Genomic DNA, 13,519 nt, shown 5'->3' with positions numbered 1-13,519 from the left:
CCAGCGCCCACCACAGCCGCAGACCCCTGGAACGGTTCCCAGGAGCGCAGGCGGGCGAGAGCCGGGAGGCACAGCCCCCGCGCAGGCCCCACCCCCCGGACCGTCTCCGCGGGGCCCCGCCCCGGAAGTCCCTGTCCCCGCCTCTGCCCCCTGGGCCCGGACTCCGAGACTTCCGCCCAGGCCCCGCGTCCTCACGGACATCCGGGAAACTGACGAGTCAGGAGAGCACTTGGCTCTGGGCCCCACCCTCGGCGCCGGGTTGCGTCATCTCCCTGCGCCGCCGCCGGAAGTTCGGGCTCTGTGATGGCGGCGCTTGGCCGGGAGCTGAGGGGCTCGGCGGTGGCAAGGAGTGAGCGATGACCCGGCTTCTGGGCGTGGTGCACAGAGTGGCTTTGGCCTTTGTGGGATGCCGCAGTCTTGCCATGTTCTATGCCGTGAGGAGGGGCCGCAAGGCCGGGGTCTTCCTGACCTGGTGAGCAAGTCGCGCCGACCCAGGGCGGTGTGGGCGGCTTCGCTTGGGGACCGGAGCCCGCGGCCCTCTTGGCCACCTTGGGGTAGGCGCGCGGGGCTCCTGACGTGGTAGGCCTCGGGTCCGCTTCGTGTTTGCTGGGAATATCAGAAACGCCGCTTACAGTCACGGTTGACCAGAGGCTTGCTTCTATTTAATCCTTCCTGGTGGCTCAGACGGTAAAGCGTTTACCTACAATGGGGGAGACCCGGGTTCAGTCCCTGGGTTGGAAAGATCTCCTGGAGAAGGAAATGGCAACCCACTCCAGTATTGTTGCCTGGAAAATACTATGGACGGAGGAGCCTGGTAGGCTACAGTCCATGGGGTCACAAAGAGTCGGACACGACTGAGTGACATCACTTCACTTCTTCCCTTCTGTTGCACGGAAAGAGTTTCCAAACGGTGACACATAATGGAGCTCAACGCCTGATCTCATCTTCTGCTTTTAAAAACAGAAATTCTTGCCAACTAGTGTTCATATCCCCGTAACAATCCTGTGAGTTAGATGGGATTCTCATTTTTGGATGTAGTTACTGTGTTACAGAAATTCACGGGGCGAGTAAGTGACAGATGGAGGTCTTGAACCCGGGTGTTACGATTCCAGGGCCAGGGCTCTGCCCCCGCGTTATCGAGGTCTGTTATTTGTGTATGTGTTGTGAGTGCCCTGTGTTGCCCCCTGCAGCTGTGCTGTGAGGAAGAGGCCTCAGAAGCTGATCTTTATGTTGTAATGAAGTGATTACATCTCCGAAGTTCTCCTGTGCTTTGAGGAAGGCCTTATGGTGCAAGCGTGCTGTCTGGCCGGCACATAACATGACACGGGGCGAACGGTTGGACGTGCAGAGGAAACTACAAACACGGAGGCTTGATCCTTCGCCTCCACGGAGCTGACAGGCCCACCTTTTCACACCGTTCCCAGCCTGAGAAAGTAGTCTGTTAGAAACTGGGTGAGTCACAGCCCGAAGGAGTGACCCTGCCTTGTGTTTCAGGGATGAATGCAGAGCACAGGTGGACCGCTTTCCTGCAGCCAGATTTAAGAAGTTCGCCACAGAGGAGGAAGCCTGGGCCTTTGTCAGAAGGTCTGGAAGCCCCAGTGATTCAGAAGGTACTCACAGCTCACAGCATTGTGACATTGTAGCCTATTCAAAGCCTGTCATAGCCCAGGAGTCTCTTGATTTATATGCTGTGGTGGTGGTTCAGTTGCCAAGTCGTGTCACTCTGTGACTCCATGGACTGCAGCACACCAGGCTCCTCTGTCCTCTGCTATGATCTATGTAGCTACTCCTCTAAACACAGAGAGGAGAGATTATGGTTGTTTCCATTTTACAGATTAGGAAACAGGCTGAAAGCATTTTAACTTAGGGACTCCTGTTGGTAATAGTATTAGAGACAAGCCAGGACTCAGATCTCCTATTCTGTTCAGGGTCCTCACTATGCTTAATTCCACCTTTAAATATACTCATTCTTGTTAGTGGATTTTATGGGCTCTAGTTGTAAAATGATGAATGTAGTTCTTTTCCCAACATGCACCTCTGGCATTTTCTTTTTACCCTGGATGAAGTCATGCAATTGGAACTTCCCGCAGTTCACGTGTTAGAAAGTAGAGTTAATTGACGTTTACGGACTAACATAAGGGACACCGAGAGTGACTGCATTAGAGCACAAAAGTTTAAATTGTAACCGACCTTGAAGAAGTTTTTTTGTTTTCATGAACTTTACTAAGGCATTTTTTACTGCAGTGGATGAAGGCTGAGAGGAGAATATTTCAAATGAGCTTCTTTTTAGCAGTCTGGAGCTCACCAAGGTGCTCAAACTTTGAACAAGTGCTCCTCTGGGCTGTCGTGACCATTCTGGGCCGAGCATAATTCAGGGGGAGGCAGGCCCTGCTGGGAGTCTGCCCTGAAAGGCGAGTTTCCGAGGAGGAGGAGACCCAGCCTCCCGTGTGGCTGCCTCCTCCATCTGCCAGCAGCCTTTCAACGGGAGTGTGATTGACAGTTTCATTTTCTCCCCAGATGGAAATCGGCTTGGGATAGAAAGCTAGTTTGGGAGTATCAGTCTTGTCGTGGTTGGGTCCTTTTTTTTTTAAGATTGTTTTTGGCTGTGCTGGCTCTTCACTGATGCGTGGGCACGCTCTCTAGTTTTGGTAAGTGGGGATAACTCTTGGTTGTGGAGCATGGGCTCTGGCGTGCAGGCTTTAGTTGTGGGCTCAGGGGCTTAGTTGCCCCTTTGGCATGTAGGATCTCCCTGTAACCCTTGTATCGGCAAGCAGATTCACAATCCCTGGACCACCAGGGAATCCCCTAGAGGAGGACTTTGAAGGTAAACATGATACGTCAGAGCGGACATACCGGTGCTGCTCTGGACGTAGTGGAGACTTCCCTCCGGCGCTGCCAGGCTGGCTTTGCCGCCCTCTGAGAGGTGTGGGGTGAGAGGCTGCGCCAGGCAGGGGGCTTCAGCCGATGCCTGTCTGGTCGCTGCTCAGCGAATGCACTGGTTTAGGGTTTAGGGGAGGGAGTGCCCTCTAGCGTTGGGTTAAGGTGGTGGTTTTTGAGATCTCTGTGTTCCTGTTTCTGCTCCATGAAAGGGAGGTGCAGGGAAAGCGGCTTCAGGTCACCGAGTGCTTCCTTGTACAGCAGCTGTGGTGGGTGAGGTCATCTGACAGAGTTCACAGCTGATGAAAGGTAGAGCTCAGATAGAAACCAGTTGTTTAAATCATGGTTTGGTTCTTCTGCGTCAGCTGCCGTAATTATATGAAAGAGTGAAGCGAGCTACAGCCTGAGTGGTATGAGTATCCCTTGAGGGTCACCCTCGGGTCCACTCTGGAAGGAGCACTCAGCCAGTGCTGTCCCCCCGGGCAGTGCCGCTCCCCCCGTGCGGTGCCCACCAGTGCCGTCCCTGCACGGACCCTTTTGGCTTCCACTTCCCTTTCTTAATATGTCCCATCGTCTGTTCTCAGCTTATGTACAAAAACTGGGTCCTTGTTTTCTCTTGGGAAAGAGCCTCTCAGAGTTTCTAACTCTGAGCCCTGGAGGGTTCAGCACCCATGGTCTCTCTGCCATTTCCATGGCAACCAGCGGTCGTCTTTAGCAGCAGCTTTGCTGTGGTCTTTACCCTGCCCTTGTGGAGCTTCTTAAGGAAAATTTAGAGTCACTTTCCAGGACATCAGTCTTTTCCTCCTCTCATGTTGTGTTGTTTCTAGCTTTTGAGTAGACTGTCTTTCAGGGCAAAAAACTAAACACGTAGAAGAACCACAAGTGAAAGCGAGCAAGCGACTCCGTGAGCCCTTGGATGAGGATGAAGATGCAGAGGCGTGTGCGAAGCACGTGCGGCAGAGCGCAGAGCCACTGCCTCCAGTTAGCAAAGACACCTTTTCTTACATGGGTATGTCTGTCTTGAATTTTAAAAATGTTAGTACTGTAATTATTTATGTGTAAAAACCTCTTCCGCTTAAGGGAAGTTTGAGCTGACGTGTAACCTTCTTACCTGAAAAAGTCATTTAAAAATCTCTAAGGTCACTGTTTTATAACCGATCAAATGGTGCAGAATTATTAGAATTTTGGACATTCACTTGAAAACTATTTTATAAGCTATACATGAAAAACTCTGTGATCTTTGTAAACACCATTGTTCTCTATGGACACAGTGTTTCTGGTCCCTAAGAAAATGCAAAGACTTCAGTTCTTCAGGTAAGAAAGGCCCTGGACAAAGCTCCTTTATATGTTGACTGGCACCAGCATCTTAATCATTTACATACCATCTTTGCAAAACAGACATGATCCTGTCTTCTCCTGGGAAGCAAGATGGTTGTGAATTCCTCCCGTGCCTTTAGCTCTAGGAATCAAGTGTCTGTATTCAGTGACTTACGGTACATGAGTCTCCTTTTTGTCCTTTACACGTATGAATGAAAAATAGGAATAAGTAGCAATTTTTATATAAATCAGTGCGTTTGTGGGTTCCAAGTTTTCCCAAAGAAGAAGCCATTTTATAATTCAAGGGAATTATAAATTCAAGGGAAACCAGTAAAAAATGTTTGGTCAAACTGCATGGAAACTGTGTTTGAAGTTATGTGAAAAGCAAAATCAAATGATCTAAATCAAGTGAAGCAGATATTTGCGGGGTGACTGGAAGAGGAAGCGCGAGGGTCCCCGCCTCAGTGCCTGGTGGGTCCTCACAGCCAGCAGAGAGCTGAGGACCCGAGAGGCAGTTATGCCGAGCATCTCCTTCAGCAGACCGTGGTCTTGGAGGCTCCTAGTCCCGCCCGCTCACACCTCGCCTCTGCCCCGCTTGCCTTCACCTGCTTAGTCTGCCCTCCTGTGACACGCCTCACAGGCACCGCCTCTGTCTGCCCAGTGCTCCCCGGCACCTGGCAGCCCAGTGCCCCCTCCGCCCGGCTGAGTGCTCTGCTGGCCATCAGCAGCGTGAGAGCCACTCCTTCTCTGCCTTGTTCTTTATACAGTACTGGTGTGTCGATCAAACTCTGTTTTGGTGGAAAGAAGCAAACAGGACCACAGTTCACTAGTAGCAGAAGGCCGAAGGCAAAAATTAGGTGCGCGTTTGTCAGAGGACATCCCTTCGGGCAGGGAGGTCTTCATCACCATCAAGGCGCTGTTGTCTGCAAGGGTTGCTTTTGGGGATAAACGTACCCCCGACCCCCACCCCTGTGGGGAGGGGGCCGTGGCATTGCTGGTTGGCCTCTAAAGCAAGCATTGTAAACAGCAGCAGGTTCTAGGTTTACAGAGTGATCCCTTTCACTTGAACTTGCCCAGCAGGCAGGACTGAAATATGAGCGGATTCCAAGCAGGAAGAGTCAAGTGCCCCCATGAGGCATTAGTAGTGGTCTCCTGCGCAGAAAACTTCCAAAGCACAAATGCCCTCTTGGAGTAGAATGCTATCTCAACTGCAGTAAATTTTTTAGATGAATTCGAGTTTTTCGTAATGCTGGTCCTTGGATACTCACTCAGTTTCCCACTCACAGGGGACTCTGTGGTCGTCTACACTGATGGCTGCTGCTCCAGTAACGGGCGCAAGAGGGCTCGCGCAGGAATCGGCGTGTACTGGGGGCCAGGCCATCCCTTGTAAGTAAGCCAGAAGAGGTGGCTTTTATTAAGCTTCACATTTAACCGAGTCACGCTTCAAAACTTGGGAATGGATGAGGCAGCATCTGCTACTGTTTGATTGTTTGGAAGCGTTGGCAGGGCTGGCGGGAGGGTCCTGAGCCCCTGGGCAGTGGTTTTTGCAAGGATGCATCAGGGGCGAGTCCCCAGACGGGGACCCTGTGCCCCTGCCACTCCTGAAGATGAGTGAGCTTAGAGGCGACCCGTGGTTTTCAAAAGGCACAGAGTCAGGGTGAGGGGGGTGAGATTGTTCACACGCACCTGCCCCAAGTGCGGAAGAACTTGAGGAGTAACTGACAGCCCAGAATCCACGTGAAGGAGGGACTGCAGCCCTGCGGAGTAGCCGCTCAGCGCTCAGCGGTGTCCAGGTTCCCGAGCGGCCCCGGGAGGGAGCAGGGTGCTGCTGCCGCGCCTCCTGGCCTGTACGTCCGCCCGCCTCTGCTTGATGCCTCACTTAGCCTTGAACCCTCCACGGGGTGGCGAGCTCGGGTGGTGTGAGCATCCAGAGGCTTAGTACCTGGCCAGGATCACACGCTAGTGTGTTTCAGGTCCAGAAATTAATCTCGGGTTTTGCCTCCTGGTCCAGGGTTCTCCTATAAGACCATACCGTGGCGCTTTTCAATAAAATGTTGGGTTTCTTGGTTTGATTTTTAAAGGCTGTGTTCTTGAATGATGCTTTCATTCATTTCAAATAAAAAATGTAGAGAAGCATATTTGCCATTAAGTGACTTAAGGAATCACTTTGAGAATTAGTGTTATAATTTTATTTTCCTTTGTACTGTTTTGGTACCAGAAATGTAGGAATTAGACTTCCTGGGCGACAAACAAACCAAAGGGCGGAGATTCATGTAAGTTACTGGATGTATTTTTCTGCTAAATATGTCAATTCATCGTTCTTTACTGTTGACTCGAACATATCAGTGGACTTTCTACGCTCCTTGTATGTAAAATACTCAAGAGTCCAGAAGTTTGGGGCTATAACAGTCCTGATGAATAGGAGTTTTCTAGAAAAATGATAAAACTTGTTTTGAGTAGATGTCTGAACAGAATTGTATGTGTAGCCTTATTTCACATAGACGATACTATCCTTACAGTTAGCACAGGAAAAGGAATTTCAATTTTTCAGTAATTTTGAACAACAGTGTCGAAAGTTGAACGGTCTTTTCAGCATGAAACTGGTGTGTTTCTTCAAGGCAGCCTGCAAAGCCATCGAGCAAGCTAAGGCTCAGGACATCACTAAGCTGGTTCTCTACACAGACAGCATGTTTACCATCAATGGTAAGCAGCCACGTTTGACTTCTCCTAGGGTTTTGGAATGATTATGCAGGGAAGTCCGTGTTTCCTTCCCTGGAGGTGTGGTGTCAGGGCGGGACCCAGACTGTAAGGGGATGGCGCTGGTGTGTTGGGGCTGAAGGAAGCCCGCACTGGTCCGGGGTTACCCCAGAGGCTCGGCCGTGATGGGCATGTGCGCTTCCTCTGGGAGGTTCTGCCTGTGGGCCCACGGCCTGCTGGGGGCTTGGGGGTTGTGCAGGAGGGGGAGGACGTGGGGCCTGAGCCCCGGAGCCGCGGGTTGTAGGTTGAGTGGAGGGACGGAGGAGCCAGCGCCCGGCCCGGGGGGAAGGAGGGTCCAGATAGTGACTTGGGTGCCAGTGGAGCAGGGCTCAGAGGGCCGTCCAGGGAGGAGGGAAGATGGGCACGTGCGGGAGGGACCTCCGAGTGTGTGTCGCCCAGGCATCACCACCTGGGTGAAGGGCTGGAAGCAGAATGGCTGGAGGACCAGCACCGGGAAGGAGGTGACCAACAAGGAGGACTTCGCGGAGCTGGAGCGGCTGGCGCGGGGCATGGACATTCAGTGGGTGAGTGCCGGGCCTCGAGGACCAGGGGCATCAGTGAGCTAGCGCAGCAGTGGTTGGGTGATGACTTGCATCGCTGCGGCAGTGTGTGTGAGAGCACCCCGTGAGGAGTGCTGCTCCCGCAGGCGCCCCCCGCCCCCGCCCCCCGCCCCCTGAGAGCCGCGTGTGAGCTGCAGCTCCAGGTCTCTTGGGAAGTCTCCATAACGTTGGGTAAACTAATGTGTACTGTGTCTCGTTAAGAATGGAGTTGCGTGATGAAGCTTTAGTAATGTGATTTTTTTTTTCTTACACTAGATCACTTTTACTAAAATTACCTTTTTTTTTCGCCTTTTGTTTTATGTCGGTCTATAGCCAGGTAACGATGGTGTGATAGTTTCCAGAGGACAGCAGGCTCAGCCCTGAATATACACTGGGTGTATGTATATCCATATCCAAAGGAGAGTGTATATCCATTCTCCCCCCAGAAAATTATCTTTCTGAACAACAGAAAGTTAAAAGTCCAGTCGCTTTCTTAACCCTACCCTGCTCTCCCAGCCCAGGACCCTCTTGACTGTTTGGCAACCTGTTTGTCATTTAAACTTGCTTTTCAGGGACTTCCCTGCTGGCCCATGGGTTAGGACTCCACGCTTTCACTGCTGAGGGCACGAGTTTGATCCCTGGTCAGGGAACTAAGTCCCGCAAGCCTTGCAATTCAGCCAAAAAATAAAATTAAAAAATAAAGTAAACTTGCCTTTCAGCAGCCTAAGTGCAGACAGTACAGTTACATGGGTGCACCCCTTCTGTGTAGCAGCACTGAGGGGAGTAGGGGGTGTGTGTGTGTGTGTGTGTGTGTGTGTGTGTGTGTGAGACGTACATATCCATCCATACCTCTACTCTGCCTGGAAGCTCACCATTAAGTGGGAAAAGACCAACAGAGCGTTGAAGCCCAGTCTGTGGAGAAACTGGTTCCTGCCGGCGTGTCTGGTGCTTGAGTGCGGGGGGCCCACGCCTTGGGCTGCGCTGAGGGGGGCTTTGGGGGCCACTGCGGTCGCCCTCTGAGGGGTTGGCTCGTACTGCAGTGAGCGTGTAGTGATGTGCTGCTCGTGTAAAAAACTGGTAAGAATAAAAGGAAACTTTATTTAACAGATGCACGTTCCTGGCCATTCGGGGTTTAGAGGCAACGAAGAGGCGGACAGACTAGCGAGAGAAGGCGCGAAGCAGCCCGCAGACTGAGCAGGTGCTGTAGCTCCTGGAAACCCTAAGCCATGGCCCGCATCCCCTTTACTTACTGGGGTGAAGAATAAAGCTCTAGGCTGGGCCCCACCGTCAGTAGGCAGACCCGGCTTTCAGACTAAACCCAGAAGGCGGGTGCTGGTCTGTGGTGTGTGCAGTAAAGCTGGTTGGATGCTTCATAAATTGAACATTGTTCAGATTTGAGAATTCTGTGAGATCTTAGCATTATGCTTTATTGGGCTTGATACTGTTCTCATTAGCTGTATTGCAGTTTGGACAAAAATGTCAGGGCCTTGATTTCACAAGGATGAGGTAAACACGGGTTTAAAAGTGCAGGCAAGAAATCTAGACATTTTCTGAAAGCGTTCATTTGCCTTCCAGTCAGCAGGATGGAGTCAGGACTCAGGCGGACTGGTGCCTCCACGGGGTTGGAGGAAGGTGTGCCCCCCCGCCTCCCAGGACCCATGCCCAGCTGGGGGGACGTGGCCGTGCCCGGTGGGCATGAGGGGGGCCGCCTGCCCCCAGCAGTCCCGGCTGCGTGCCCACCAGATAGCAGCAGTCACAGCGTCTGAAGACTGCGGTTGTTAATGCTGTAAAAGTGTCTTTGGTTATTTTTGTTAAAAGCACCTTGAAAATTAAAAACTTTAACATTATTTTTTTCTTCTACAAATGTTGTCATAAAAGCATGCAGAAAATGATATAAAATAAATGGACTGCTTACTGGATTACTGTCACTACAAATACCGTTACGTTATGACGATGGCTGCAAGTGAACGCCCTTGTGACCAGCCCCAGCCCGGCGCCTCCGCGCACAGCCTCCGCGCCCCCCAGGACTAACCCCACTGCTACAGAAGTGACTGTCTGCTTTTCTCCGTGGCAGTTTAGTCTGCTGATTTCTTCCCTTGACGTTTCTCTTTTCTTTAATTTCCTTTTAATCGGAGGCTGATTGCTTTACCACACTGTTGGTTTCTGCCTCATAACAACAGGAATCCTCGTCAGTATATGTATGTCCCCTCCCTCTTGAACCTCCCCCACCCTAACCTGACATTTCTTAAGTCTCTTTAATTCACAGGTTCTGCCTCAATCCATTGGTCTCCCTACAGTTTATCTGTGGAAGAGCCTGAGCAATCTGCCCTGCCGCTTCCCACTTTGAGATCTGTTACTCGCCATCTTGGTCCATCCAGCGTGTTCTCCCGTCTCCATTGCCTGCAGGTTGGCAGTGGGGTCTGGAGGCTCGGTTGCCGTGGGCTCCTCCCGCGGGCGTGAGTGTCCTGGGCGCTCATCAAAAGGCAGCCACGGCTTCGTCCTTCCTGCGCTGGCAGCTGCCGGCGCTCAGGGCCCGGGTCTGTTAAGTCACGCTGGTGGCAGAAGGCTGATACCCTCCCATCCTACTTGTTTATTAGCTGGAATGGTTTCAGAAGCTCCTTCCCCTCATCAATTTTGGTGCCAGGGGGTAGAGGTCACATATGAAAGGCAGGGTAAGTGCTAAGATTGGCTCCCTGTCATCCTGAGAAGGTGACCAATTAGGGGTTTTTCTTTATGTGTTTTTATAACATGTAAAGATATGTACAGCTCATGAACTCATGTACTTGAGCCTTCCTGGTGGACTTCAGCCCATCGCAGCCAGCCTGCAGCTGCTCTGGCCTGTGGGAGGAGCCTTCCAGGTGGCTCTTGATTGCTCTTTATGTTCATGTGTGTGCATTTCCTGCTTGTCCGTCTCCAGCTGCCATGTGAGTTTCCTGTTTGGGGGAGATTTTACGTTCTTGTGTCTGTAACAAGGGCCTCAGTTGCGCCTGTGTCCCCTCCGGGGTTTAGATGTGTCCTGTCACATCCCAGCACCGGGCAGGCCCTGCCAGCATCTCCCGGATTAGGGTCATGGGGGCTGAGGAACCCGGGGGAAGTCAGTCCAGGCACCCCTGCAGTTCAGCAGCTTCAAGATGCTCATTTAGGTTTCAGCATCTTGGAAATCAGGGTCTTGTGGTCAGGGATGTGTCGCTCTTTAGCAGTATTTTCACTCCTCAAGGCCTGAGAATTGGCTGCATTATTTTGGCGGGGTGGGGGGCAGGGGTGGTCTTAATTTGTTGGAGTAGGCAACTCGATCCACAGGCAGGGTCTTAGGCCTGGGGCGTTGAGCTCTTGCCACGGCCCAGCCTGTCCTGAGTTTGGAGGGGCTTCAAGTAGAAAACAGCCCCCCCTTCTGCATGTCTCCTGGAGGGCAGGGGTGCTGAGCGCCGAGGCCGTTGGCTGGCATCTGGGAAGGATGGTGGGGCTGGCAGACAGGACATGCAGGAGAACTACCCCTACTGGGGCAAGACGAGACGGAGCGGGTGAGCATAGTGGCTCAGTTGGGGCGCAGAGCACTCCTTGGACGAGCCCATCCAGTCGCCAGGGCCCAGCTGGAGGATGCCGCACTGCACGCGAGCGTGGGGGGTTCAAGGGGCTGAGATGCGCCCCCAGCACAGGCTGTGGCTGGCTTTGGATGTTGAGCCTTTCCTGAGGTGGTTGCATTAAAATGAGGCTGTTTGGGTGGCCCTAGTCCACTCAGGACCCAAGGGACACCTGCAGGGGGAGGGCCACGTGAGGACACGCGGGAAGGAGGCCGCCTGCAGGGCAGGGAGAGGCCCCGGGAAGCCAGCTCTGCTGCCGTGGCCACCTTCGAGCTCAGCTCCAGGGCCAAAAGGACAGAACTCTGTCTCAGCCCCAAGGCTGCAGTGTGCTGCTCTGGACGCCCGAGCAGACAGGACAGTTGTGTACGTGGAAGTTCGGAAGGTTTCTGACTAGAAATGGTGACCACAAGCTGCAGGGTCACAGTGACTACTAAAGACTTTCAAGGTTGTTGGCTGAGCTAGTCTTTGTAATTTTTCTCGGGTAAGTTGTCATATATGTTTAATACAAACCCATGCAAATAGAATATAAACATTAAGGAAGGTCTTCCCTGTTGGTGCAGTGGATAAGGATCCACCTGTCAGTGCGGGGGACACGGGTTCGATCCCTGGTCTTGGAAAACCCCACATGTCTTGGAGCAGCTAAGCGTGTGCACCACAGCTACTCAGCCAGCACCCTAGAGCCTGGGAACGGGAGCTCCCACTCCCTGCAAGCAGAGAGCGCCTGCGTGAGCGACAAAGACCTGGTGTAGTCTTCAGTGCAGTCCAGTCGCTCAGTCATGTCCGACTCTGCAACCCCATGAATCGCAGCACGCCAGGCCTCCCTGTCCATCACCAACTCCCGGAGTTCACTCACACTCAGCGTCCATCGAGTCAGTGATGCCATCCAGCCATCTCATCCTCTGTCGCCCTTCTCCTGCCCCCAATCCCTCCCAGCATCAGAGTCTTTTCCAATGAGTCAACTCTTCGCATGAGGTGGCCAAAGTACTGGAGTCGTAAGTTAATTTAAAAACAGATTAAGGAAGAATCACCTCACACCTGTCAGAATGGCAGCCATCAGACAACAGTTAGGATGCGGAAACAAGGGACCCCTCATACACTGTTGGTGGGAATGTCAATTGGTGCAGCTGCCATACGCAGCAGTATGGAAAACACTATGGCAGTTTCTCAGCTAAAGTTAGAACTACCCTGTTACCCAGCGATTCCACTCCTGGGTGTTTATCAAAAAAAAAAAATTTGGAAAATATAACGTGCATTGCCATGTTCATCAGTTCAGTCACTCTGTTGTGTCTGATGCTGTGACCCGTGGACTGCAGCACTCCAGGCCTCCCTGTCCATCACCAACTCCCAGAGCTTGCTCAAACTCACGTCCACTGAATCAGTGATGCCATCCAACCATCTCCTCCTCTGTCGCCCCCTTCTCCTCCTGCCCAGCATCAGGGTCCTTTCCAGTGAGTCAGTTCTTCACATCAGGTGGTCAAAGTATTGGAGCTTCAGCATCAGTCCTTCCAGTGAATATTCAGGACTGATTTAGGATGGACTGGTTTGATCTCCTTGCAGTCCAAGGGACTCAAGAGTCTTTGCCAATACCACAGTTCAAAAGCATCAATTCTTTGGTGCTCAGCTTTCTTTATGGTCCAACTCTCACATTCTTACCTGACTACATAGCTTTGACTAGACAGACCTTTGTTGGCAAAGTAATGTCTCTGCTTTTTAATATGCTGTCTAGGTTGGTCATAGCTTTTCTTCCAAGGAGCAAGTGTCTTAATTTCATGGCTGCAGTCACCATCTGCAGTGATTTTGGAGCCCCCAAAATAAAGTTTGTCACTGTTTCTATTGTTTCCTCGTCTATTTGCCATGAAGAGATGGGACCGGATGCCGTGATCTTCTTCTTTTGAATGCTGATTTTTAAGCCAACTTTTTCACTCTCCTCTTTCACTTTCATAAAGAGGCATTTTAGTTCTTCTTCATTTTCTGCCATAAGGGTGGTGTCATCTGCATATCTGAGGTTATTGATATTTCTCCTTGCAGTCTTGATACCAGCTTGTGTTTCTTCCAGTCCAGCGTTTCTCATGATGTACTCTGCATATAAGTTAAATAAACAGGGTGACAATATACGTACTTGACATACTCCTTTTCCTATTTGGAACCAGTCTGTTGTTCCATGTCCAGTTCTAACTGTTGCTTCCTGACCTGCATACAAATTTCTCAGGAGGCAGATCAGGTGGTCTGGTATTCCCATCTCTTTCAGAATTTTCCACAGTTTATTGTGATCCACACAGTCAAAGGCTTTGGCATAGTCAATAAAGCAGAAATAGATGTTTTTCTGGAACTCTCTTGCTTTTTCGATGATCCAGTGGATGTTGGTAATTTGATCTCTGGTTCCTCTGCCTTTTCTAAAACCAGCTTGGACATCTGGAAGTTCACGGTTCACGTATTGCTGAAGCCTGG

The 13,519-nt window shown here is 51.5% G+C and overlaps 1 protein-coding gene across 2 annotated transcripts; it reads left to right on the top strand.

The window, feature by feature from the left end:
• The first annotated feature begins 261 nt into the window (after positions 1–261).
• On the top strand, positions 262–9,409 carry RNASEH1 (ribonuclease H1). Of its 2 annotated transcripts, none has more exons than XM_010848407.1 (9): positions 262–472; positions 1,495–1,610; positions 3,728–3,886; positions 5,481–5,580; positions 6,413–6,467; positions 6,813–6,897; positions 7,351–7,475; positions 8,598–8,688; positions 9,066–9,409. In XM_010848407.1, the coding sequence occupies exons 1-8, from the start codon at positions 357–359 to the stop codon at positions 8,682–8,684; spliced, it is 843 nt and encodes a 280-aa protein (XP_010846709.1). In that variant the 5' UTR covers positions 262–356; the 3' UTR covers positions 8,685–8,688; positions 9,066–9,409. The 2 variants fall into 2 exon arrangements, with proteins under 2 accessions (XP_010846709.1, XP_010846708.1); XM_010848406.1 differs by having other exon boundaries at positions 286–472; positions 3,716–3,886.
• The last annotated feature ends 4,110 nt before the right edge of the window (positions 9,410–13,519 follow it).

The sequence above is a fragment of the Bison bison genome, unplaced genomic scaffold (genome assembly GCF_000754665.1).
Source record: "Bison bison bison isolate TAMUID 2011002044 unplaced genomic scaffold, Bison_UMD1.0 scf7180017864266, whole genome shotgun sequence".
Taxonomy (NCBI): domain Eukaryota; kingdom Metazoa; phylum Chordata; class Mammalia; order Artiodactyla; family Bovidae; genus Bison; species Bison bison.
The sequence above is the reverse complement of the archived record's forward strand: the minus strand, read 5'-3'. Positions and strand labels throughout refer to the sequence as shown.